Source organism: Anopheles gambiae, chromosome 2, assembly GCF_943734735.2.
Source record: "Anopheles gambiae chromosome 2, idAnoGambNW_F1_1, whole genome shotgun sequence".
Classification (NCBI taxonomy): domain Eukaryota; kingdom Metazoa; phylum Arthropoda; class Insecta; order Diptera; family Culicidae; genus Anopheles; species Anopheles gambiae.
Window position 1 is genome coordinate 89,468,475 of NC_064601.1, and position 27,725 is coordinate 89,496,199.

General features: G+C 44.8%; 1 protein-coding gene across 7 annotated transcripts; it reads left to right on the plus strand.

Moving 5' to 3' along the window:
- The first annotated feature begins 9,461 nt into the window (after positions 1-9,461).
- LOC4576641 (uncharacterized) lies at positions 9,462-27,419 on the plus strand. Of its 7 annotated transcripts, none has more exons than XM_061649620.1 (7): positions 11,492-11,623; positions 18,430-19,376; positions 19,457-19,628; positions 24,997-25,133; positions 25,212-25,409; positions 25,492-26,025; positions 26,116-27,419. In XM_061649620.1, exons 2-7 carry the CDS (start codon positions 19,173-19,175, stop codon positions 26,485-26,487), a joined length of 1,617 nt encoding a protein of 538 aa, XP_061505604.1. In that variant the 5' UTR covers positions 11,492-11,623; positions 18,430-19,172; the 3' UTR covers positions 26,488-27,419. The 7 variants fall into 7 exon arrangements, with proteins under 7 accessions (XP_061505608.1, XP_061505604.1, XP_061505602.1 ...); XM_061649618.1 differs by having other exon boundaries at positions 11,501-11,623; positions 18,357-19,376; XM_061649623.1 differs by having other exon boundaries at positions 11,510-11,623; positions 18,451-19,376.
- The last annotated feature ends 306 nt before the right edge of the window (positions 27,420-27,725 follow it).

Sequence of the window (27,725 nt, forward strand, 5' to 3'; positions counted from 1 at the left end):
AGTGAGAATGTACACATTGAGGAGTGCAAGGACCTGAAATGCGTATCTTGTGGAGGAGATCACCATACACTTGACAAACAATGTCCAGTGTTTGTGGATGAGATGGAGATACAAAAAATAAAAACAGTGAATAAAATAACATACGGAGAGGCAAGAAAAATACGCAGATCACAATGCCCGAGTATTCCAAGAATATTCACTAACGGACAAACATACGCTCAAAAAACAAAAATAACAGATAACACAGAAAATAGAAGCCAAACAGAGAGTAATAAAAAAACATATTCAAAAAAAATAATGATTCAAAACACAACATATACAGAAAATAACAAAAATAATGAAAATATAACAGAAAACAAAACACAAGAAAACACACAAAAAGAAAATAACACAACAGAAGAAACAGTAAACAATAACAATACAGAAAAACCCATTCACATCAGTGAAACTAGAATATCAATGAACACGCCCATAGACGTGGCACAACTAGACTTAGAACAAATTTTAATACAAAATGAAAACGGTGAACTAATCCCACTGCAACATGAAAAAAAAACAATAGAAAAAAAAAGATTAAACAAATGTAAAAAGAGCGAAAAAAAAAAACAAAATATAGTATAATATCCCTTTTCTCCATAAAAAAAATATAAAAAAACAATAGTAAAAAAACCAAAAATAATCAATTAAATGAACAACTTAAATATCTTACAAGCAAACGTACAAAGCTTTAGGAAAAACAAAGATGAAATAGAACACATAATAAAAATGGAGAAAATCAACATAGCATGCATCCAAGAAACATGGATAAAAGGAAAAGATAACACAAAAATATCAGGATATAATATTATTACAGAAAACAGAGAAGATGGTTATGGCGGAAGCGCAATAATCATAAAAAAGGGTATGAAATTTAAACAAATAAAAATAGGAAATACGATAAAAAACATACAAATAGTAGCAATAGAGGTAATAGAAAGTAGTATAAATATAATATCGATATACATGAGCCCAAAAACAACTATACAAGAAATAACAGAAATAACACAACAAATCAACTCAATATTCAACATAAGAACAGTTATAATGGGAGATTTTAACTGTCACCATACATTTTGGGGAGACAAAAAAATCGATAATAAAGGAACTAAATTAATAGAAGAATTTGATTATACAAACTTCTTAATTTTAAAAAATGAAAAAAACACATGCATATCAGAAGATCCAAACAAGAGAGACACTTCAATTGATTTGACCATAATCACTCAAGATTTATTTACTAGGATAGAAAAAAATATAATAGAACAACATATAGGAAGCAGCAAACACAGGGTAATAAAAGCATGCATAAAAGAAAAAACGAAGAAACAACAAAGAACACAACTAAATAAGGGAAAAGTAATTAAACACTTGCAAAACCTTAAAATAGATAAGATATCAACAATTAACCAAATAACAAAAAAAATAGAAACAATAATTAAACAAAATATAACTAAGGTTAATTATGAGCCTAAGTCGTGGTGGAATAAAGATATTAAAACGGCACTAAAAAACAGAAATACAGCAAGAAAAATATACAACAATACAAAAAATATAAAAGATGCCATAGAGTACAAAAAAAATGAAGAAGTACTAAAAAGAAAAATAAAATTGAGCAAAAAAGAATTCTACAAAAACTCAATAGAAAAAATAAATAAAAACACCACGACTAAGGAACTATGAAGGCTAGTTAAAAAGTTAGATGGTAAAGAAGAAAGTATAAGAGAAGAAAATATAATCCACAACAACGAAGAATCGGCGAGAGAACTTCTCAGAAAAACATATGGAAAAAATGAAAAAATAGATATTGAATCAATAAACATACCTGAATTCATAAACGAAAACAAGCTGATAGACGAAGAAGAGTGGGAAAAAATTCTAAACAAAAAGAAAAAATCAGCTCCCGGAGTAGACAAAATAACATACGAAATGCTAAAAAACATTCACCCAGGAACATCTAAAATTATAAGGGACGAAATAAACGAGATGTGGGAAAAAGGGAAAATAAAAAAAGAGCTAAAAAGAATAAAAACTATAGCCATACAAAAACCAAACAGAGACAAAACAAAGGTAGAAAATTATAGATTCATATCATTAATCAATACAATCATGAAGGTAGGCAATTCGGCAGTCCTAAAAAAAATAAATAAACACTGTACAATAAACAAAATACTACCAGACAGATCTTTTGGGTTCAGAAAAAATAAATCAACACAAATGTGCGCAAACTATCTACTAAACTGGATACAAAAAAAGAAAAAACAAAAGAGAAAAATAGGTATTATCTTTGCAGATCTCGAAAACGCATATAATAACGTAAAACTAAAAATACTGATAGAAGAACTCGTCAAGACAAACATGAATAGCCAAATAATAACCTGGATTAGTCAATTTTTAAAAAATAGGACCATAGAATTAGAATGTAATAAAAAAATAATCAAAAAACTAGTCAGTGATGGACTGCCACAGGGTGACGTGATGTCCCCAACATTATTTAATATTTATACAAGAAAAATACATAGTAGGATAAACAAAATACCAAAGATTAGACTAATACAGTACGCGGATGATTTTGCTATAGTGGCTGCAGATAAAAATATAACACTATTAAATAGAACACTCCAAAGAGGTATAATAGAATTCCAAAGGGCAATAAGCGAACTAAAATTAGAAATGAACATAAACAAAACAAAAATGATGATAATGGGCAAAACAAAACAGAAAGTCAGATTAAAAATAAATAACATAGAAATAGAAAACGTAACGGCATACAAATATCTGGGAATAACAATAGACAAACAACTTAACTTCAAAAAACATATTGAAGATATAAAAAATAAGGCAAGAGACAGATTATATGTCTTCAAAGTGCTGTGTGGAAAAAATCGAGGATTAGGAACAGATAAAGCAAGGAATATATATAGAGCTACAATTCGCAGTATACTTGAGAACGCATCGTCGATTACAAAAAATGCAAAAAACAACACCAGAAAAAAAATAAGTACTATAGCCAATACGGCACTAAGGAAAATATCAGGATGTACCAAAACAACCCCGATTAATTCGCTGCATGCCATAAATGCAGAAATCCCACTAGAGATAAGGTGTAAATATATAGCAAACAAAGAAATGACCAAAGCTTACACAGTTAGCCCCATAATAAGAGAACAACTGTTGAATGCAGTACGAAACAACACAAACAAGAAAACATTAACAGCACAACAACAATTATTTAAAGAGAACAGAAGTACCATACAAAACATAGCCATAAGTAAAATAAACGACATAGAACATAACGTAAGCATAAATACCAGCATAAAAAACAAGATAGAAGAGAAGAAAAATAGGAATAACCAAGTAACAAAACAAATAGTATTAGAGAACATAAATGAACAAATGAAAAAAAGAAACAACATATTTACAGATGGGAGTAAACAACAAGAAAAAAACGGAATAGGAATATACATACAGAAAGGACAAGAAAACTGGTATCATAGCATTAAAGCAAATAACGATGCTTGCATAGCAAGCATAGAACTGACAGCAATTGAAATAGCTATGAAAATGGCAGAAGAACTAAAGATGGAGAGACCAACAATATACACGGATAGTTTAACAAGCTGTGATATCCTGAAAAAAGCCAAAGATGAGGAAGAAATTGAAGAAACGATATACAATATAATAGAAATAGGAAATAGATTAAAGGCAAAAATATGGTGGATACCCGCACATGTAGGAATACATGGAAACGAATGTGCGGATAGATTAGCCAAAGAAGGAACAATCTCAAATATAACAACAGAAAACAAAATAAGATTGGTAGATGCGTACGAAAGATACAAAATAGAAATGATAAAGACAACAAAAATCTGGTACGAGGAACAATGTCAAAACAAAGGAGAAAAATTCCAGGCATTTCAAAAAAAATTTGAAATGATACCGTGGGAAAAAGATATTGACATAAACCCGGAAGAAGTGAGAACAATAAACAAATTGTTAACAGGACACGACCTGTCACCATTTTGGCTGGCCAAAATGAAACTAGTAGAATCAGGATTGTGCCAAATATGCCAAACACAAAATACAGGGCGGCATATGGTTTTTAACTGCAAAAAATACGAAACAAATAGAGGAGACATAACATTTGTTAGATTAAAAGAAAGATGGAAACAAAAATCAGGATATGAAATTAAAAAAATTACCAAATTCATGAAGGAAAATCAAATAGAAATTTAAAAAATACAAAAAAAATAGCATAGAAAGACAAAAATGAAGTCAAGAAAAAAAACAAAATAACAAAAAAAAACAACCAAATGACAACTGTCAGGTTAAAATATAGAGTGGGTAAAACCTTGAATACATTAGAACGTCAAATGTAGGGGAATACATCCCCACTCACCGAAGAAGAAGAAGAAGAAGAAGAATTATCAAATGAAAAATAATTAGCAATATTTCAAAATTTTAATTCACTAAAAAGTCAGAAATAACTGAATTCTCCACACTAATTGAATCAAATAAGTGATAAATTACATAAATGAACTAAATTCAATCAAAAATCATAATAAAGAAAGTATATTTTTACTGTAAAACGTGATATTCGACTTACGCGAAAATCCGAGTTACGCGAATGTCTCCGGAACGCATTATTCGCGTAACTCGGGGAAAGACTGTATTATAATTTTTATATGAAATTGAAATTTCTTGGACCATTATCCGTGCAAATCGATTAACCGGCAATCGTCTGGTCCCGAGCTGCCCGGATAATCGACGTTCTACTGTAGTAGTAAAAACAAAATAACACTCCACACTAAACACATGTAAAGGTCTAATAAGATGCCCAGACAGTTAGTTTCTGATCGAAGAAAAAATCATGGCAGGACTCAAAGAAGAAGAGTAGAAGAGGTCAGCATCATGAAAAGAAAAGTAAATGACAAACTAGTTAATACTAGAATGGCAAAATAACAATTAAGGCAGGAAAAGTCCCTCGCATGTTAGACTTCGGATTGTACCCACCGAAAGTGGAATTGTACATCCCAAGGCCCATGCGGTGTAAAACGTGCATGAAGTTCGGTCGCACAAGAAAATGGTGTTCGATTTTCCAGTCGTTTAAGCTTAATCTGTGGCGCTTGGGTCTGTTCGCGGCTGCTTAGATGGAAACAACTTTTCCAAGTACAAATGGCAGAGGAAGTGTTAGGCAAGATTTTATGAAAATAATTGGACAAAAAACTCAGAAAAGTCATTTGATGGGTTTCCAAATCATTACAAATGATGTGAGCAGTGGATAAAATATTCTTCATTGGAAGTTGGGGAGAAAAGCAAATAAGAATTTTAGCAGTTTCTCTTCTGTGTCAATGTAGTAAGCGAGTCATTATAGAGATGGCGCTAGTGTTTCACGTATTTTCATTTGAAATAAGGAGAAAACGTTTGAAGCTAATTTTCAAAGTCTATATAATACAGAGGTCGATGCATAACTCGATTTTGGTCCACCATTTTGAAAGCTTGTTTTTGACAGTTAGATGAAAAAGCGTTCACAAACGATTCCAAACAACCAAACACTTTTCAGGGCTAATTGTGCATGTTGTGCACAAAACTTAGTGTAACTGTACATTTCTTTCTCATGAACGTGGCATGGAGTAGTTTTTTCAGTAACTCAACACTTAAAAACGACCATAATCAGAAATCCAACCTCTTAACTTTGGTCCTCTTGAACTGCACATGATTTCGTCCCAAGCGCCACAGATTAAGCTTAAACGACTGGAAAATTGAATATCCATAGAAAAAAATGAAAGCTCCACAGCTTCATTGGTTTGATCAATAGATGGCGTATTACAACTCACCATTATATTGCTATCCTTTTCTTGCAATGTGTTTCGACAAGTTTCATCTTATCATGACCTACACACTTAAAAATATTTCACGATCTCGGTTACAAAAACTGCCGACATTCGTCGGCTCTTTCGATTCTTGCTGATATGTCAGTTGAAAATTTCCCATTGCCGATAATCAGTACCATTTAAAACTGAAATATCAGTTAAACAAATATTTTAACCGAAACTCGGCAACACAACATACCGATTACGTACGTTAAAACTGCTGTCACCAAGGTCATCCGTCAAAATAACCGAAATTTCGGCTATGCTATTTGAGTTAGCCGAGGCTCGGTTTTCTATCTGTCATTCATCATTTTGTCGATGCAGAAACCCAAGATCTATTAAGGAGAACAGGTCGATGCAAAGCCCGTTGCTAGGTTGCCATTTTCAGGTCGCTTTTGACAGTTTCATGAAAAAGTGTTTACAAACAAACGGCTAATAGTTAACGCAGAAAAGTGGACGAATTTACTATTAGGAAGATTATATTGGTTAAATTTCTTGTGGTCAATCACTTCTGGAGAATTAAGGAGGCGTAATTGCAGTCTACTCTGTGTTCAGAAACTTTGATAATCTTTTTGATTGTTTGCCATTCCGTGACCACAAACCACTACCGTTTTCAACGGTCCTGCTGGGAAAACGAAAAGTTTAACATGTTCCAACCGGGTAAAAGAAGTCCTATTTACATTCAATGAAACACTAAGAGTAAAATGAAACTTCCAATCGACACACACTGATGCAATATGCATACCGTCCTTTACTTATAACCCGGCGACGAATGATAAATGAGATCCATGGATTCAATCGTCGCTCGAAGCAGTCCTTATCCAAGGATTACCGGATGCTAGTTCGATTGGACCAAACTTTGCCGGCCCGTTCGGACTTCCAGGTTTCATTTCCAGTTACCTTCACGAGGTAAATATCCAAATACTCGACCACGTGACTTCTAATCAGGGTTCACTCAGGCTTGTTTCACTCTGCCCGCTTTACAGAACCGTGTCTGTACCGGTGCCCGCTCCATGCGCGGCCCATCTTCCTGCACCTTTACTTCATCCAGACGCTGAACACCTTCTGGTGTTGTACCGGCGCCCGTCCCTGCGCTTCCCATCCCACCACAACTCTCATAATGGGGGGGGGGGGGGGGTGACTTCCTGCCGTCCAACTACAGATACGATGGTGGCATCATGCTGAAAAAAATGTACACCGGCAATCAGCATGGGCTCAGGCTGCTATGGCTATGGCTCAATAAATAATTGTTTTTATTTTTATAACTCAAACTAACTTTTTATCCAAATAAAACCACTAAAATAAAAAAAAAGATTGGTTTTAAAATTAGCTGAAATCTCGGATTGCTCTAACCGAAAATCTCGGTTAAACGTAAACGTCAAAACAAAATGTCAATTGCATTTTAACCGAGATTTCGGCAACAGAAATTTAACCGAGATCTTTGCCGACATCTCAGTTGTGCAGATCTCGGTAAAAATTAACCGAGATTCGGCAAAAAGTTTTAAGTGTGTATATAGCCTTCTAACTTTATGAGCAAAAATCTATATGAATGGTCGTGTGGTCAGATACGTGGGTATCAACACCAACGACCATTACTCAAATCTCACTTGCTTTTCAGTGCTGGTGATTTCCGTTGGAGTTTAGTATTTAAACAATCGTATCGCCGTTCTAGTTCTAGCGATGCATAACTTCAATGCGAAACCATACAACAGTACAGAGGAAATGAGAAAGCTCTCCTCCAAGCGATGAAGCTCAACTGGTTGGGGTATTCCACCAACAGAGAGCTTTTTCGCTATTTTTAGAATGCATCAGTCGTTTGCCGTCTGCTAAACGAAGTCTTTCTATATTCCGTTTAGGTAGAGAACTTGAGTCGTTTAGAAGGCGTTTAGAGGTCGTTTAGTGGATTTGTGGCACTTGGGTTTCCGATCAAATGTTCCGAATGACTCGACCTCTGTATTATATAGACTTTGCTAATTTTGTTCGAAGTGTCACATCGGTTTGTCGGTGGTTTTAGGGTGGTCATCTGTGAATCGGTAGACATATCAAAAATCGGTAGGAATACAAATACAGTGGAGCGCTGATAATCCCCCAAGCGCCACAGAATAAGCTCAAACGACTGGAAAATTTAATATCCATAGAAAAAAAATGAAAGCTCCACAGCTTCATTGGTTTGATCAATAGATGGCGTATTACAACTCATCATTATATTGCTATCCTTTTCTTGCAATGTGTTTCGACAAGTTTCATCTTATCATGACCTATATAGCCTTATAACTTTCTGAGCAAAAATCTATATGAATGGTCGTGTGGTCAGATACGTGGATATCAACACCAACGACCATAACTCAAATCTCACTTGCTTCAGTGCTGGTGGTTTCCGTTGGAGTTTAGTATTTAAACAATCGTATCGCCGTTCTAGTTCTAGCGATGCATAACTTCAATGCGAAACCATACAACAGTACTGAGGAAATGAGAAAGCTCTCCTCCAAGCGATGAAGCTCAACTGGTTGGGGTATCCCACCAACAGAGAGCGCCACCAGCTTTTTTGCTATTTTTAGAATGCATGAGTCGTTTGCCGTCTGCTAAACGAAGTCTTTCTATATTCCGTTTAGGTAGAGAACTTGAGTCGTTTAGAAGCCGTTTAGTGGTCGTTTAGTGGATTTGTGGCACTTGGGCCGGGCTCTTCGGGACTCGACCTCGCACGGATAGCCGAAAAACATGGATAATGAGTCAAAGTATTTATTTTATCACAAATTCCTTGAAATTTTTCTTATGTTTTGGTAAAACCTAGCCAGTTTTTATAAAATTCATGTTTTTCCGATGATAATATTGGAAATGTATCATGAATTATAGCGTTTTTGATTAAAAATATCCTCTTCAGCACGCAATGTCATGTTTGTATCGAACTGTCATTTTTCAACAGCACGGATAAACGGACAACCGGATAAAAGGTACCCGGATAAACGGCGCTCCACTGTAAATCGGTATTTCTGGTCACTCTGTTGGCGAGCTCGTAAAAACCAAGGATAATGTATTTAGAAGGTTGATTTTTATCGCTTTTGCAGGGCGACATTGTGGGGGACATCTGTCACTCTCTGCATACAAATTTTATTATCCCGCACAAAGTGGGTATAGGGACTAGGTGGGCTTATAGGTTTGGCGGGAAGGCCATATTGGACGAACGAATGACAGGAGGGGATTCGATTGTGATACGTAGTTTTTCACCCATACTACGACACATCAACCAAAACAGCCATTGAAATTCACACGCCTACATCAACAAATGATCGAATCCCCTCCTGTCATTTCGTTTTCATTTTTCTACAGCACGGCTGTCAAATTGTTCGGAATAAGCCCACCTGTATAATAAACCCACTTTGATCCCGCACCAGCCCTCCCCGATTTTTACACCAGAGCCCCAGGAAGAGAAATGTCAAGTCGAGATATGTCATTTTGCTCTGAACAACTTCACCTTGTCATTCATAACACCTTTTTAAAAACCGGTTTTCAGTTTTCTGTCGGCGCGTTTACAGCCCCCGCTCGAGTTCAGCTCACTGCCGCTGTCATCGGATGGGGGACAGCTTTTGTTTTGATTGGTTTCGTTCTCCGCTTCGTCGTCGGTTTTTGTTCCCCCATTCGCGCGTTTTAATTAATTCGCTGTCCCTTCGAGGCATCAAGTTGCCAGCAAAACGCGTGTGATTCCGCGTGTATCGTGGAGCTTCTAGAATTAAAACATATCTATCGCTCTGCGCCCGCACACACGCACGTTTGGCACGTTACCTTCGCCATCGCGGCCGAGGTCGGGTCATGCAGGTTACATAAATAAAGAGGGGAACCGCTTCCTTTGCAACCTTCCAAAACAAACCGGTGGCGAACATTCCGTCGCCGCTTGGCCGGGTGCAAAGTGCGACCCAAGCGTGGAACGGAGCGGGTGTGCCTTCCGGTGGCGATGAAAGTGTTCTTATGACGGCAGCTGCCACTTGCTTGCTCGGCGGCATCATCGTCATCCCCGTCCGTCCATCGGAAGGTCGTTTGTGACTGGTGCGTTTCCTGTGGTCAGTGTTATCAGTGTTATCTTTATTCAATCGGGTTCAATTCATTCTTGCCTTCCAACATGCCCACCCGCTGCAGCAGTGTGTGGTGCCCAGTGCTGTGATTTGCTCCGATAAGCAATAGTGTGTAGCGTTAGAAATAAGCACGACCGGACCAGGTACACGACAGGCAACACTGCGCCAACCCTGTCTCGGCTCGTATCCTGCGAGGGGCAGGTGAAAGAAGCAGTCAATAAATCCAATGTATTCCGGCCATGAATAGCAATACGATCAAGATGAAGGGAGACCAGAAGAATGAATCTTTCAAGCTGCTGCAGCTGTCCGACGACTCGAAGAGCCTGTCCGATCTCGAGCTGGCGGAGGTGGTATCACAGCGCAAGCGGAAGGTCCGCAGGTAGGTGTGGAGGGGCATTTATCACACCGCCTGTCTCAAGCGTCATTCGCGATAACGTGTGGTGTGGATTCTGAGATTCTTTCTTGTTATTTTTTTTTGCAGAAAAACACGCCAACGGACGTCGTCGTACCGGGGCGATGAAGAGCGAAGTCTGAGCGGCCGCAGCGGGCAGATAGATTGTAAAAATTTCAGCATCTGGCTAGCGGTGGCAATGACCGTGCTGTGGCTGTTTATCATTTCCTACGTCACCTCCGTCATACACGGGGAAAATCATCGCCTTGAGCTAGCGCTCCAGAAAGGTAAGTGGAAAGCGATTTTGCATACGAATAGGAAAGGATGGCAGCAAGATGTTTAAGGTTTAGGTTGTTGAAGGAAAAGCGTTCTCTCCCCCATTCGCAAGCATATATAAAAGGAGCGGAAGGTTCACATAGTAAAACATAAGCATGTAAACGATTTAAATATTAAAATTAGATTCGCAAGAGGAATTCCGATTGTAAATACATGAAACGACCAACACTTAACTGGCAATGTCAACAGCAATGTTCTCGGCCCCCCTCGAAACAGTTCAAAGTTCCGTGTTGTGACAAACGAAAATCGAAAACAAAGTAAACATTGGTACGCCAACAAGACGCCGACACAGACGCGCCCGAGATGGCGAAGCGAGCGGCGGTAGGCAGCATTCCATTCCTTTCGCCTCTCTGATCACGTTGCTAAGTGCGTTGTGTCGCCATGGTAAGCAGAATCTTCTTCATCCGGCAAACATGCACACCACCCACCACCCACCCACGGAGCCAATTTCCTACCGTCGCACATCACCTAACCATCGTCTGAAGAAATGGTTCGCCTTTTCCCGCGGATATTTTCCATTTCCTGTCAATTGCCGCCGCTGGTTAATGCGGTATCGGGGAGCAGATGAGCACAAATTGTCGCAAAGTAAACGAGAAGGTCGCGCACGAGAGAGAGAGTAGCAGTTGGCGATGGTTGGAAAATCCTCTCTCACTTGGGTGAGTTTTCCCGCTCACCGGGAGAGCGAGATTCTCTCGGCCTCCTCTGCGCAGCATGAGTTCGCAGTTGGAAGTGTTGCGGGGAAAAGCGGTAGGGAAAAGTGGCCGAGCACACTCCGTGGTACCGTGCGGAACCGTGAATGCTCCGGGTTTTTCAGTGTGTGCTCAGATTCGGACGCGTTCTGTTCGTTTGTACGCTTGTGCGGCCTTTCGCGTACGCGCTTTTTGCTCCCTTTTCACCGTCCTTGGGCGCGTTGGTGCTAGGTGCGTGTGTGTGTGCGTGTGTGCTGTGCTGGATTTACAGTTCCAGTGGGCAGAGTGGGCCTGGCTTGCAAAAATTATCCTTAATTTCCGTCTGCAGCCTTTATCACATACTCGGTTCGTTAACAAGTGCTCGTTATTACATTAGTGCAGGTGCAAATGAATGTGTTGTAAAGCTTTTATGCCCCGGTTAAGGAGTGTGCATGATGAGGCATGTTTAATGTGTGCTTTTGCAAGACCGTTTAATGTGCCCTTCCGGTGATATTAAGCTTTTAAGGAAACGAAAAGGGGGAGAAAAAAAACTCCATCCGTCTGTCACATTATCACGCAAGAAGATGTGTGCCCAAGCGTAACCCATACCCGAATGCAAACCCCGAAAAGGGTCTTTAGGGTCAACGCTGGCCAGCAGATAATCAGCCTTGAACGCCCGAGAGCGGCGTCAAAAGCGCCCAGCAGAAGAGGACGGCACCACTCTCACCGGAACGTATCATTATACTTTCATCGACATCCTGTCCTCACTATTATTTAACTTCCTGCGTGCAAAATGTCCCCCAGACATAGACTGTGTGTGTGTATGTATGTGGGTTGTAGAATAAAGAGGAAATTCATTGTGCTTTTTTACCCCCGGACAGGAAGGATACGGTCATTAGCATTGAGCGCGCCGAGGACGGAGGAGAGAACATTTTTTTCCATATTTCCCCGTTTGATAACATTTTACCTAACGCGTGGGGGAAAGCTTTTTTACTATACATACACACACACACATATACGGCGCTACCTACTCGCACAGCATGTTGCTGCTACTGCTGCTGCGATCCTTTGCTTTTGTCCTGCGTACACGACGCAGCTCGCCCGTACACATAAATTCTCTTACATCCTTTCCCGCAGCAACGCAGCTACTGCTTTAGGCGGAACGACGATATGTTGCGCGCGCGAGAGTGTGTATTGCGCTACGGGAGAGCGAAGAGCGAAAGCGTGGGGGATAAACCATACCAGCAGCGGTGGCAGTAGTAATTTCAGTGATGAGTTTGTACATTTTGTTATGAAGCCGCCTTCTACCCTCCAACATTGGTGGAAACGTTTTGTGTGCATCGAAGCATCCGAGTTGGCTGTGGCAGCCGGGGGCCGCTTAGTACTCATCGCTTCAAGGATATTGCTTGCAATACTGCTGCTGACGTCCCCCCCGGATCATGCCCATGGATAACGCATTGTGCGGCAATCGCAATACATGCAGGCATGCAGCAAACACTCCCGTTTGGAAAATGGAGAATTTTGCGTGTTTTTTTTGTATTTCTTTCTGTACTGGTAAAGCAATGTTCTAAGCGTTTTTTTGTTTGTTTATTTCAGTTCTGAAGCAAAGCTAAAAAATGTGTAACATAAAGCTCTTTAATGGTGGATGGTACCGGTGCCGGTAGGGAGAAGAATTATGTCACAGCCACAAAATGCGAATGGAGAAGAGAAGAAGGATCTTGCGGAAAAAATGCGACCGTCGAATTTGGGCTCAATATGTTGTGCTGATTCTGCAAGATCTGTGCAAAGCGATTCGACGACATCTTTGCATAACCCAAGTGTACTACACAACTCCTCCTCTCTCATTGCTGGTTCAGAATGACAAACCGGAATGATGATGAAAATGTGCCCACTCCACTTCTGTTGTGTGTGTGCTTCTTTTTGTTCCGCAGCAGCACATTGAAAAGATGCTTTGGAATGCGCCAGCAATGTGTCATCCTCGTGGTTCGCTTGGAGACACCGATACGCACCAAAACTCTCACACCCAAAGAGCGGATGTGTGGGACACACAGAAGCGCCCAGCGATAGGACGCAATGCTTTTGTTCCGTTGGTTTGGTTTTGTTTTGTTGTTTTATTAACGACACCCGTAAATGGTGGAATTGTGTACACATTCCGCTGCCTGAAGGCGTACTCCGGGCGTAAAGAACGAACGAAATATTGAGCAGGAAAATGCCATTTTCACCTCGCGCAAAACATGCTTTCCGGAGGGGATCTCCTCTACACCTTGGGGCAGAGGAAAAAATGCGCAGGAAACAAATATTGTTTGCAAATTGATTAGGAGATTATGTTGAATTATGCAGCAGCGTACGTACCCCATTCTCCAAACACACCAAAACAGGCCCCAAAACCAGGTCTTACCGACAGGTGGTGTATTGCAAGTGACTGAAGCTATAATACGCACCAGAAAAAGCGACCAGTACAAGATGGCGTGATAGTCATTGCTTTTCCGGTCCTTTTTGGCCTTCCTACCCGGTCAGGTTGGCCGCGTAATTTGATTCGCTTTAGGTGTAACGCACACACACACACACACACATAAACAGTGGAGTGAAACACTTCAGTAGTGTGGTGTCCCTTTTGTCGCTTTTTCTTACCACAGCGGTGCTGTGACGAAGCGATGGAATAAATTACAATAATTTCATATCACACCGAATCTGGACTACATAGGTAACAGTATAGCCATTAATTGTGCTCGGTTCAGATTCTTTTTTGTTTTCACTTACCAACATACACAATCAGGTAATGAACGGGCCCTGAGGTGCCTTTTTAGTAGATTGTGCGACTCAAACAACAAAACAGCACAATAACCTTTACTAATAATTCACGTCCTACGACGTCCTACTGACATTTACAATCGTAAGGTACGGTTGGAGCTGGTCAAATTGTCTCCTTGCTTTTTGTATGGCCTGGCTGGCGCATCCAATTTGTTTGGCGCTTGCTGGTAAGATTATGTCGGCTTACACCACTCGAGAAGTGGTGGGAGCTCGGAATCGGACCTACCCGATTTCGATTCCGTGTTCGGAATCAATTCCGGAGCCGATTCCGATGTTGGAGTCGATTCCGATTCCGGAGTCGATTCAGGAGCCGATTCTGGAGTTGGTTCCGGAGCCGATTCCGTAGTTGAATCCGGAGCCAATTCCGGAATTGAATCCGGAGCCGATTCCGGAGATAAATCCGGAGCCGATTCCGGAATCGACCTGGGAATCGTAATTTGACTCCAGAAATGCGGGAAGCGAAATAAGTCCAGGAATCTCCATGTGAATAGATCATTTACAAGTAAATTTTTATTCTTTGCCGCTATCAACACATAGCATCATTGGATCCAAACGCCTATTCCTAAGAAGATGCCGAAACCGACTCCGTTTCGAAGCCAATTCTGATTTCGGAGTCAATTCCGATGTTGGTGCCGATTTTGATTCCGTAGTCAATTCCGGAACCGATTCCGATTCTGGAGCCGATTCCGATTCCGGAGAAAATTCTGATTCCGGAGCCAATTCCGGAGCCAATTCCGATTCCGGAATCGATTCCGGAACCAATTCCGGAGCTGATTCCAGAACCAATTCCGGAGCCGTTTCCGGAACCAATTCCGGAGCCGATTTCGGAACCAATTCCGGAGCCGATTCCGAAATTGGTTCCGGAACCGGCCCCGAAAAAGGTTGCGGAAACTGATTCCGGACCTACTATCCGGAATCGATTCCAGAAAACTTTGGAGCTAGCCGGAACCAATTCCGAGGAAATCTTCATTTTTCCCATCACTACACTCGAGCCTTCCCCCCATCGCAAGCCACTATTATCATCCTGACTGTGAAGGCTAACTACGGCCTGTACGGCCCTGTTTCAGGTGTTATGTGACTTGGCGGGACATGTACCTCTACTACTACTACTACAACCCAGTGCTCAGGTTTTCGTTTTGCGTGGACAAAGTTTTCCAATGTTAATGTAGTAAACTTTTAGCGCCAATAAACATCTTACTGTAGCGGTTTAGGGGGGAGGTTTACTTTCCTGGAAAATCGTCTCGTGGTAGAACCTAGAGTGGAAAACACTGTAAGCCAGAGGGTACCTTCCTCAGCTCACAAACCACTTACTCGTTAAAGGTTTTTATTGCAACACAACGAAGACACGAAAAGGGGGGAAAAGGAACTGAAGCAGATGATTCGGCAAGTACCGTGATTCACACGGCAAAGGTGGTTTGTACGCCCTGCCATGCTCGTGTCTAATCAGTGACGGGGCAACTGTAACGACCCCCTCCTCAACCAGAACATTTGCTGCGTAGTATATATATTTGTGGTGTGTTTTTTGGCTTGACTTTTTGGGGGAAAAAGAGCCTCTTGTCCTTGACCTTTTGTCCAGCTTGCTGCGTACCTTTTTTAACGACTTGTGTGGACACACCGTAGCACAAGTGGGATGGAAAAGGTTAGCACATTTAAAAGTGAAAATGTTCCTAGCATAAGGTGAAACCGCGTGGACCGAACGAAGGTGCTAGTTTCGTGCCTCCTGATGCTTTACCATAAATCATTGCCTGTTGTTGCCTTTGGCGCAATATTTCTCATGCTGAAATTTAGATGCCAATTTCAAGTCACCACCACCAGCAGCAGCAGCACCACCACACGTGTTCCATCCATTCCATCCACGCCTGGGCCGTGCCCGTGCTGGCGGAGATTTGCATAATTCTAATTTCATTTCCTTCCTGTATCAAACTCACCCACAAACACACGGCCATTGGCATAGGGCGGAAGGACCTGTGGTGGACCCGTGGACGACGTGCAACAGTGTTTAGCGTTGTGTTTCCCCCATCGTACAAAAACAGGGTAACGAACGGCGTTGGCATAAAACACCGCCAACACGCGGGGGCGAGCGTAGTTGATTGGTTCCCCTACGGTCCGTCGGTGGTCAAACACACGGTCCAGAAAGGTTTGGCTGCGCTTTAAAAAGGAGAAACTAATCCTATTTTTGTTTTTGCACCCACTCTCCAGGTGGGTGACCTTCTGGGAAACTTGAGCTGTTGAGGCGGCAAGCAAAAGGAGGAAGCACGTAGGAAGATTAGATCCGTACCCATTCGAAGCAAATGGGCCCGAAGCAGTCAAACAGGGGTGGCCATTTCTCAATCCGGGGGGTGTTTTTTTTGCTGCTGTGTGTCATCTGGTAATGGAATCGTCATGAGATTTAGTAGACGGGTTTCGTGTTCCTCAACTATTATCACCACCAACCGGGCTGCGAAGCTCTTATCTACGTTCAAGGGTTGCCAAGAAGCAGACTTTTAGTTTGAAAGCTCCAACTTCAGGACCTCCGCCTCGACACATTAGCATAAGGAAATGTGATTATTTAGATAAGTGTGAACGACTTCAAGGTCGTCCTGGTGTCCCAACGCGCTCCTGGTGGAAACGCAAGCCCATAAAGTACTACGTTCCTTGTTCCTGGAGGTGATGTTGCTGTTCGCTCGCGGTGGAAGCTTCTGGAAGAACTTTCTGCTGGAGTATCAATCCACCCAAAACAAGATTCTTAACACACACACACACACACACACACACACACACACACACACACACACACACAAAACAAACGGAATGTAACGGTTGAGTGGTTTTGTCAATCCAGCTCCCCAATTCCCCAAACCGTGGGCATAAGATGTCAGCGGAAGCTTCCAGCACTTTTGGCATTTACTTTCACCGTGTCGTCTACCGGTACACCGGTGAAAGCTTCCGGAAAATTCCTCAATCTTTGGTTGTTTTTTTTTTTGCTGTGTGAAAGCAATTGCACACAATTGGATTAGTATTTGCCGTTTGGGGTTTTTGCTTCTCCTTGTATGGATTTACGACATTTTGGCAAGAACTGTGTTGATTTGACTGTGATTCTGAGTAGTGATGGGAAAAATGAAGATTTAGTCGGAATCGATTCCGGCTAGCTCCGAAATTTTCTGGAATCGATTCCGGATAGTAGGTCCGGAATCAATTTCCGGAATCGGCTCCGGAATTGGCTCCGGAATTGGTTCCTGAATCATCTCAGAATTGGCTATAGAATCGGAATCGGCTCAGGAATCGGAATCGGCTCCGGAATCAGAATCAGCTCCGAAATCGGAATCGGTTCCGGAATTGGCTCTGGAATCAAAATCGGTTGCGGCATCGAAATCAGAATTGGCTTCGAAACGGAGTCGGTTTCGGCATCTTCTTAGGAATAGGCGTTTGGGTCCAATGATGCTATGTGTTGATAGCAGCAAATAATAAAAATTTATTTGTCAATGATCTATTCACATCGAGATTCCCGGACTTATTCCGCTTCCCACACTTCTTATTTCAATTCAAACCATTCCATTTCTGCAGTCAAGCCTAATTCCGTTACCGGAATCCGGATTCCGGATTTCGATTCCGGAAACGATTCTGATTCCGGAGCCGATTCCGACCCTGGAATCTCCGGAATCGGCTCCGGATTAAACTCCGAAATCGGCTCCGGAACCAACTCCGAAATCGGTTCCGGATTCAACTCCGGAATCGGCTCCGGAACCAATTCCGGAATTAGCTTCGGAATCGACTCCGGAATCGGAATCGATTCCAGCATAGGAATCAGTTCTGGAATTGATTCTGAACACGGAATCGGGTAGGTCCGATTCCGAGCTCCCACCACTAATTCTGAGATCGATTGCGCGGTATACAACGTGCCGTTTACTACGCGCTTCACTGTTTGGCTTTGATCTCTTTTCCAATTTGCCTTCCAAATTATCGATTTACGATATGGTGGTGGCATTGGTACAAGATCAAAAGGCATCGGTTTTCGACTACTTGTGTCTCGTAGATGTGATGAAGCCTTCAAAGCCTTCAATCGTGCAACTGTAATGAGTATTTAAATTTAGAACTAATTTCCAACGCTCGCTTCTGGAGTCGATTAACGATTGCAATTAAAGAATAGTTTATTTGTTTTTTTACATCCATTTCTCTCTGAAAATACTGCCACAAGGTTGACGGGTTTAGCACGCTTCGTTTGGGTAACGAGTATTTTCTTTGCGTGATTGTGTTTTAAATTTAAACAGCTCGCCCCCGTGTATTGACAGTGTGACAAACATTCCACCCTTTCGTGGTATCACTCATATCGAATGAGCTGTCCAAGTGCTACTAGTGCTCGTGTGCGAACGTAAAAGTGTCCTCCAGCGTCTAGTAGGATGATGACCGGCCTGGTGTCACCGCGTCGACGATAGCGCCCCCGAAGCGGTTGGTCCCCGTCCGCACCGGTTGGCTGTACGAGTCGTTCAGTCGCGTGCAAGCGGACGCCGCCACGGATCTACGGGTGCACGCCGGCTGGCCGAAGGCGTTGTCGTCCCACTACGGCTACGGTCTGGCCAAGGGTGACGACTACATCGACCGCCACCACCACCATCACGCCGACGACGACGACGACGAGGAAGAAGCAGAGGAAGAAGAAGAGGAAGAAGAGGAAGACGCCGACACCGGTAGCTGCGAACGGTTGCACCGGGTTGGCGGTGAGCTCGACGGTGGCGACAGTACCACCGCCACCGACGGTCGCAACTACGGTGAGCTTACCGAGCTACGCCCCACCGGCATCATCCGGGGGCCTTCGCGGCGTGGCCAGCATCCACCACTGCCACCACCACCGGCCTACCAACATCATCTGCACCATCCGCCACCGTCGTACGGTCGGCAGCAGCAGCAGCAGCAGCTGCAGCAACAAGCGCAACACCACCAACAAGCGGCCCCTCCTCACCACTACAGGGTGACATTCGACGAACGACCTATCCAGACGCCACACCCGCTCGAGATGGAATCGGTCGGGCACCACGTGGCGGTACCGTTGCGCGTCGGCGGCAAGAAGATGCGCAAGCGGCGCGAACTGGACGCGCTTGTTGCCCACTCGCTGGCGAAGGGTGCGAAGGGCGGTGGCCGTCACGCGGCCAGCAATGGTGTAGCCTCGCACGATCAGTTGCTATCGAACTCGACGGATGAGCAGGAAGATTACTCATGGGTTGGTAGACGTCCTCGCGTTGGTAGACGTCGTTTGCTTGGATTCATTCTCCCAATGTCTTTTTTTCTACTTCCCCATAGCAACCGAAAGTGCGCACACAGTCCCGGTGCCGGACGAAACGGTTCTCCTGCGTGCGTACCTGCGGTCCGCTGCTGTTCGTGTCCTGCATCTTCATCTCGCTCGGCTTCATGTACTGGCTGTACTTTGACATCCGGCAGCAGATATCGCAGTATCGCATCCGCATCGAGCAAGGTACCAGGCGTCTCCATGTGGATATTGCGCTGTCGCCTGCTACGAGAGCGCGCACACACACACTCCAGGGCTTATGATTTACACACACACACACACGCGCACAAACCAAAGCTCGGTGCATCATTATTGAGCCACTCCATTGAACCGCAAAGCCCCGGTGATGTCGCCTGAGATTGTGTTTCGTTGAGTTTCCTCTTTTGAAATATATATAAAGCGCGGTCAATAGCATTCAGTGAAGCGTAAAAGGTTCTTTGGCAATTTGGCAAGAGCAAGAGAGACAGAGGGAAGAAAAACAATCTCTTTGGAAAATGGTGCTCACAACCGCAAACGTGTTCCAGCTGACTGAAACCACAACGAAGGATGCTCTCCAAAAAAGGGTTCAAAGTGCTGTGCCGAACGATCGTTAGGATTTTATTAGTTTTTTCCGGTTATGTGCCGAATGTACTTCGGCATTCAAGCTGCAGTTATACCATGTTATACAACCATTGACTACTTTGTGCACAACATTCAAAAGCGATCAATAGTAGATAAGAATACTATTTATCTTGTTTGCAGTCAGCATTCAAGATTGTAAAAAAAAAGCGGGACGAAAACGAACGAAACCCTTTTGGTACGATTTGAAGTAGTGATGGGCTGTATGGAACGCACCCACGACTCCGTTCCGACTTCGACTATTGTTAGTTCGATTCCGACTCCGGGAAAATGGAATCACTAGATCCACCCGGAGTCGGAGTCGCTTGGAGTTGTTCGGAGTCGTTCGTAGTCGTCCGGAGTCGTCTGGAGTCGTTCGGAGTCGTTCGGAGTCTTCGTTGTCCGGACGACTCCGACACTGGCGACTCCGACACTGGCGACTCCGAACGACTCCGGACGACTCCATACGACTCTGGACGACTCCGGACGACTCCGGACGACTCCGGACGACTCCGGACGACTCCGAACGACTCCGAACGACTCCGAACGACTCTAAACGACTCCGGACGACTCCGACTCCGGGCGACTCCAGACGACTCCTGACGACTCCGAACGACTCCGAATGACTCCGGATGACTCCGAACGACTCCGAACGACTCCGGACGACTCCGACCCCGACGACTTCGAACGACTTTAAACGACTCCGGGCGACTTCGAACGACTTCAAACGACTCCGGACGACTCCGACTCCGGACGACTCCGGACGACTCCGACTCCGGACGACTCCGGACGACTCCGAACGACTCCGAACGACTCCGGACGACTCCGGGCGACTCCGGGCGACTCCGAACGACTCCGGACGACTCCGAACGACTCCGACTCCGGGCGACTCCAGACGACTCCTGACGACTCCGAACGACTCCGAATGACTCCGGATGACTCCGAATGACTCCGAACGACTCCGACTCCGACGACTTTGAACGACTTCAAACGACTCCGACTCCGACGACTTCGAACGACTTCAAACGACTCCGGACGACTCCGACTCCGGACGACTCTGGACGACTCCGAACGACTCCGGACGACTCCGACTCCGGGCGACTCCAGACGACTCCTGACGACTCCGAACGACTCCGAATGACTCCGGATGACTCCGAACGACTCCGAACGACTCCGACTCCGACGACTTCGAACGACTTCAAACGACTCCGGACGACTTCGAACGACTTCAAACGACTCCGGACGACTCCGACTCCGGACGACTCTGGACGACTCCGAACGACTCCGGACGACTCCGACTCCGGGCGACTCCAGACGACTCCTGACGACTCCGAACGACTCCGAATGACTCCGGATGACTCCGAACGACTCCGAACGACTCCGACTCCGACGACTTCGAACGACTTCAAACGACTCCGGACGACTCCGACTCCGGACGACTCTGGACGACTCCGAACGACTCCGGGCGACTCCGGGCGACTCCGGGCGACTCCGGGCGAATCCGGACGACTCCGGACGACCCCGGGTCTTTTCGGACGATTCCGAACGACTCCGGATATAGCAGCGCGGACCTACCTTCAGGAGTCGATTCCGAATTTATCGGAGTCGAATCGGAGTCGACGCCTGATTCTTGCCAACTTTACCCATCACTAATTTGGAGCGTATCCAATTTGCTACTCACCCCGTTCCGTTGGGCAATTTGAAGAAAGGGAAGCAACATAGATCCGGAGATCGGAGGTCCTACCTATGTGTCTGAGGAAGGCACCGAAAGTTGGCACTGTGAACCACCAGTCTCAGATAATACTTACTTACTTATCCGGCGCTACAACCGCTTTGCGGTCTTGGCCTGCCTCAGGAGTGTCCGAAACCGCTCACGGTCTCGCGCCTTCGTCTGCCAGTCCGTTATCCCGGCCTTAATGGCGGACGCCTCCACGCCATCTTGCCACCTCAATTTGGGCCTACCACGCCTCCTCTGTCCTTGTGGACGGCCTAAAAAGACTTTACGGGCTGGGTCGTCCGTTTCCATGCGTACAACATGGCCAGCCCACCGGAGCCTGGCGAGCTTAATACGCTGTACGACAGTGAGGTCGCCGTACATCTCGTATAGCTCGTCATTATAGCGGCTCCTCCATTGTCCTTCCACACATACGGGGCCAAGTATCCTTCTGAGCATCTTCCTCTCGAACGCGGCTAAGAGGGCTTCGTCAGATTTGGACAGTGTCCATGTCTCAGAGGCGTATGTGAGTACTGGTACTATATAGGTACTATATAGTCCCAGCTTCGTCCGTCGCGACAGGTTCTTTGAGGTGAACTGCTTTTTCAGGCTGTAGAATGACCGGTTGGCAGCCAGCATCCTTGCGCGCAACTCAACTTCCACACTGTTGTCGTTGCTGACCTTTGACCCAAGATAGGTGAATTCTGGGACGACTTCAAAAGTGCGTTCACCTATCTGTACATCACGCCTACGTAGATTCGGATTATTTATTGGTAGGTCCGCTGATGTTGCCACCATCAGTTTGGTCTTTGCCTCGTTTATCTGCAATCCGAGGTTCTCTGCCGCCTGCTCAATCCCTTGGTAGGCTTCTGCTACATAGGAGAGCCGCAGACCAATGATGTCTATATCATCAGCGTATGCCAGGATCTGGGTTGACTTATAGAAGATGGTTCCCGTAGTCTCCACCCTCGAGTCGCGGATGGCCCTCTCTAGCGCCAAGTTGAATAGGAGACAGGCAAGCCCGTCCCCCTGGCGCAGACCCTTGGTGGTAGCAAAAGGTCCTGAGAGTTTTCCATCCACCCTCACCTGGCATGTGACGTTGGTCATAGTCATTCTAACTAGCCTTATCAGTTTGGCCGGGATTCCAAATGAGCTCATAGCGTCGTACAGTTTTACCCTGGCTATGCTATCGTATGCGGCTTTGAAGTCTATGAAGAGATGGTATGTGTCGTTTTTGTATTCAGCCATCTTCTCCAAGATCTGCCGCATGGTGAAGATCTGATCAGTGGTTGATTTTCCGTTTCGGAATCCTCTTTGATAGTTTCCTACTATCTCTTCGACGTGCGGGACAAGGCGATCCTGAAGGATCAGGGAGAATATTTTATAGGCGGTATTCAACACCGTAATACCCCTGTAGTTGTTGCAGTCCAACCTATCTCCCTTCTTGTATATGGGGTAGATGATGCCGAGATTCCAATCACAAGGCATCGATTCGCTATCCCACACCTCAGTAACAATTTGATGAATCTCGTTTTCTAGTCGTGCACCTCCATTCTTGACCAGTTCGGCTGCAATTCCGTCGGTTCCGGGTGCCTTGTTATTTTTCAGCCGACGGATAGCCTTTCGTGTTTCATCTATGCTAGGTGGCAGTAGCATGACATTATCTGCTAGTGGCGCTTCTAGCTGTTCGCTAAACTGGTCAACAGTCTCAGATAATATCTGCTTTAATTTCTCATCTAAAGAAGGCTTGAACTTGAACTCGAAATGTGATTGCCTCCCAGCTGGAAGCCTGCCGAGGGACAGTGGGGCGGGTGTGTTGTTTGTTCACCGCTTTGCTTATCCTCACGGCGCCCTACGTCAACACCATTTTGTCTTCTTTCGAGCAAAACAAAAAAGCCTAAATCTAATAACGATGATGCTAGCCTACCGTCGCCATATCGGCTTCCCTTGCTCTCTCTCTCTCTCTCTCTCTCTCTCTCTCTCTCTCTCTCTCTCTCTCTCTCTCTCTCTCTCTCTCAAACACACGCTCGAATACATCGAAAATAGATCGATGTCGCCCGATGACCCGACATTCGTCTTCCACCTCCTGAGGCGACGTGTCTGTAAAAAAAAACGAAAAACATTTCTTAAAACATTGGCGTCATTGTTTCGGTGTTTTTCTTTGCCATTTCTTGCTGGAAAGCTTCTTCTGATTGTTCTCCGTCTGGAGAAAGTTAATTTATTAATGTCCAAGACACAGCTGCGGTGGTGGAAAAATTAACCAACATCCATCACTCTGGCGCTGTGCACGTCATTCCATTGGTTGGTCTTTCCTTGGCGATGGATCCATGACATTCCCGAGAAGGTTCATTTAGGCTGTCCTGTACGCTTCTATTTGGTAATTTATAGCCTTTGCTTTGGAGGTTGTGCTTCGAGAGCGTAGGGAAAGGAACAGTCCCGGAGCTATTTTATTGGGATTAAGCCAAGCCTCATCCCCGTGGAATGAATGCGCCTGTCGGTTTTATTACCATTTACTAGTTCCTAGCTCATTAGAATGTACGCAGCAGTCGGCTGGAATGCGGTGGAATGGCATTAGAGTGCCAATTAGGAGCATAATTTGATACAGTGCGGGCCCGTTCCAGAAGGTCAAACCATCTTCTCGTCGGTGAAGATAATGTGTAAACTAATAGGCAATCGCTTCGCGCTCCTAAGCTGCTGCTTATGTGTCCTAACGAATCCGTTGCACGTACGTGAGTTTGTTTATTTGTTTGTTTTTTGTTTATTTGGTTTTTTTTTGAGAACCAAGAATCCACGAATCGTGTCTGTGCTACCCCTGTTAGGGCATTATCTCCTGCGTCCGAACAGTAATGCAGTTAGGGATATGATTATCCTTTCAATTACCGGGCACCGGGGTACACACGTACAAAGCCCTCGAAGCGTTTAGCGATGCACGGAGAATAATGGGCAATTAGCGGCGGAAAATAAAACGGGAAAAAGCTTCTGCTCGTGTGCGGCGGGATTATGCTTGCGAATGGGGCCAAAGGAATGCCTCCACTGCGTGGTTTTGTTTGGAGGATAGTAGGTGCAAAAGAGTAAATTTACGACCACAAAACGTCGGTCCTTTGAGAGGTAGCAAACGAAACGACTAGTAAAGTATCATTTAATTACTTTTGTACTACAGTACTACGGGAGAAGCTCTCTTGCTTTACTTTTTACGTTTGTATTGATTTTTGCATTCCTTTTTTGTTCGCACCATCGTTTCAGTTTCAGCAACTAGTCAAAATGTTCCCGAAGCGCTACAGAAATGGCACGAAACGTCGAAAAACTTGGAACAAAACCAGACCGCCCTGAACGGGAAGCTGCGGGATATGGAGCAAGTACTCACCAACTTCTTTACCGAGGTAAGTGTCTGCTGTCTAGTGTTGTGTAGTGAACGTTTATTTAATTCCATTTCCATTCCTCCACACTTTTCCGCGCAGCTCAAACAACTGCGGGAAACGATCGACAAGAAGAACGAAAACTCCCAGGAGGCACAGCTCAACCGGCTGCAGTCCAGCGTGGCCGATCTGGGGTCGAACATTGGCGATGCGAACTCCCGTATCGGGCTGCTCGAGACGCGCTTCGACACGATACAGGCGGAACAGAAGCAGCTAAACAAAACGCTGGACGATCTGCAGGTATGGTGAAAGTGTTTTGCCCTTTTTTTGTTTTTTTGGAATTTGAACTAACCTAAAATAAAACGAATTCCCTCTGCCGCAGAAACTATTCGGTCGCATCCAAAACAGCACCGCCGTGTCGGACATTATCGGTGGGGACGGTGTGGCGAAGGGGATGCAGAAAACGATAGCCGAACTGCGGGATCAGCTGACCGGGCAGCTGAACAATCTCGCCCAGAACGTGACCGGCGAGCTGCAGGTGCTGAAGCAGAAAAATCTCTGGCTCGAGTCGGACCTGAGCAATCAGACGAAGCGCATCGAGCAGCTGTTCGACAACACGGTCAACATCTCCTCGCACGTCCTCTCGGTCGAGGCGGTGTGGCTCGAGGTGCGCAACAACATTAGCGGGCTCGAGGCGGACCGGAAGATCATCAACGAGCAGCTAGGCGCGCTGGCGAACGTCACGACCGGGCTGCACGGTACGATCGAGAAGGTGCAGGAAGAGTGCCAGCAGTACCACAGCAAGCTGGACGAGGTGCGAGGGAAGCTCGGCGAGCTGCAGGACCAGATACAGCAGAACGCGGCACGGAAGGAGGTGTCGCTGCACCGGCCCGGTGAAGCGAACGGTACGCAACAGGTAAGACCAAACAGAGAGGGCAACCGGAACTAAAGAAGGGGAACATTTCAATGAAAACTGACAATGTCTTGTGTGTGTGTTTGTTTCCAGGCCAGTAAGGAGGACGGTATGCCCCCGGTGCTGTCGCAATTTTTCAACGAACAGCAAACGGCCGCCAGCAGCAGCAGCACGGTAAGTGCACGCATCGCACCGAAACCGACGGCCGCACCATCATCATTGTCCGCTAGCACAACCACCATTACCACCGCTTCCTCCCTGGCCAAGCTGCTGTATCCGGGTACGCTGGTGCAACAGTTGCCACAGTCCACGACTCCGCAACCCTCCGCCGCCGGTCAGCCAGCCAGCGTAGCCAAAGCACCCGCTGCTGGCGCTCCAGCAAGTGGAGCGGCCAACACGGCAAGCAGCAGCAGCAGCAGCAGCAGCAGCAAACAGGCGGGCGGGCTGTTCGATTCCGTAATGTAAGCGCGGAAAGGTTTTATTTTTCGGATGTACACGAAAAGAAATTTAAATGGCTTCGGTGTGACACGATGTTCTTTTTCGGACGCTTTTCGATGTTACAGTTCAATCTGAGCAACAGCAACAACAGCCAGGTGTGTCGAAAAGGGGTTGTTGTGCATCCCCTCCCCAACAAGAAGCAAACATGTTTCAGTTGCGGACAGGCCGGACAAGGTAAACCAAAGTTTTAATTAAAGGCGTGTTTTTGGAGCGAATGTAAGGAGAGAAAGAGACGAACGACAGAACGACAGGGAAAATGAAGACGAATGTGACGAAATGGCAGGATGGAAAGATGGAACGCGCGCGAAATAATGATAGAGTAGCAGTGCAAACGAACGTAAAGAGAAAGGGGAATTCGTTGTGTCTGTGTGTGTGTGTGTGATTGAAAGAGGGAAACCCGGACAGGCAGCTCGGAAGGAAACGAAAAGGATGAACAGAACAGAGCAGGATCGAGCAATTACTGAAGATAGTAAGGGCTGGCAATTGAACAGGATTTTGGGTTTCCATTTAAACATTTTGCACTAATTAGAAACACATGTGTAGAGAACAGAAACACACAGACACATTCACATTCACACGCCAGAGTGCAGTTTCTTTACCAAGCATGGTTAAGTTTTGATAAGCAAGTAGCAAATATCAAATCAAAAGATGAAAGAGAGAAGGATCAATTGGAGTGGATCAAAGAAGGCTAAACACACTCCATTGAGCAAATCAGCAAGCAAAACACATCGAACCACGAAGTCGTCACAGACATTTAGCAGAAGCGTAGCAGATGCACCTTACTTCTTCGTATCAAATCCGGATTCAGTTTCTAATGCAACAAAATCAACCAAACACGCATCTCTTACTCAGCAGTAGATTTCACACTTACTTAGAAATTACACTAGCAAGAAGAGAGAGAGAAAAAAGAAGAAATACCATTACAGCATAGTTTTTAGTTTGCTGTGTGCACATGCAGCATGCGATAGAAGCGATTGTTCCCTAGAAGCGCGTTGCCCCCTCTTGATGCCCCGTCGTGTAGGACAGAAAAGATGGTATGTTTAACGAAATCCCAAGCCAAATTAACACACACACGGTGAAACATCATACTTTCAGTACCTTACAAACAAACAAAATTATACATTTTAAAACCAAATGAAAAAAAAAAACAAAAGAAAGAATTATTCGTCGGGCAAGAAGTGAAACGTTGGCATCCCAGACAGAAT

Excerpts from the sequence above, each read along its gene's own strand:
- LOC4576641 (XM_061649620.1), top strand. The coding sequence starts at position 19,173 with ATGGAATCGGTCGGGCACCACGTGGCGGTACCGTTGCGCGTCGGCGGC. Across the intron at positions 19,377-19,456 it reads AGCAGGAAGATTACTCATGG|CAACCGAAAGTGCGCACACA; the intron begins GTTGGTAGACGT and ends ACTTCCCCATAG. Across the intron at positions 25,134-25,211 it reads TCACCAACTTCTTTACCGAG|CTCAAACAACTGCGGGAAAC; the intron begins GTAAGTGTCTGC and ends TTTTCCGCGCAG.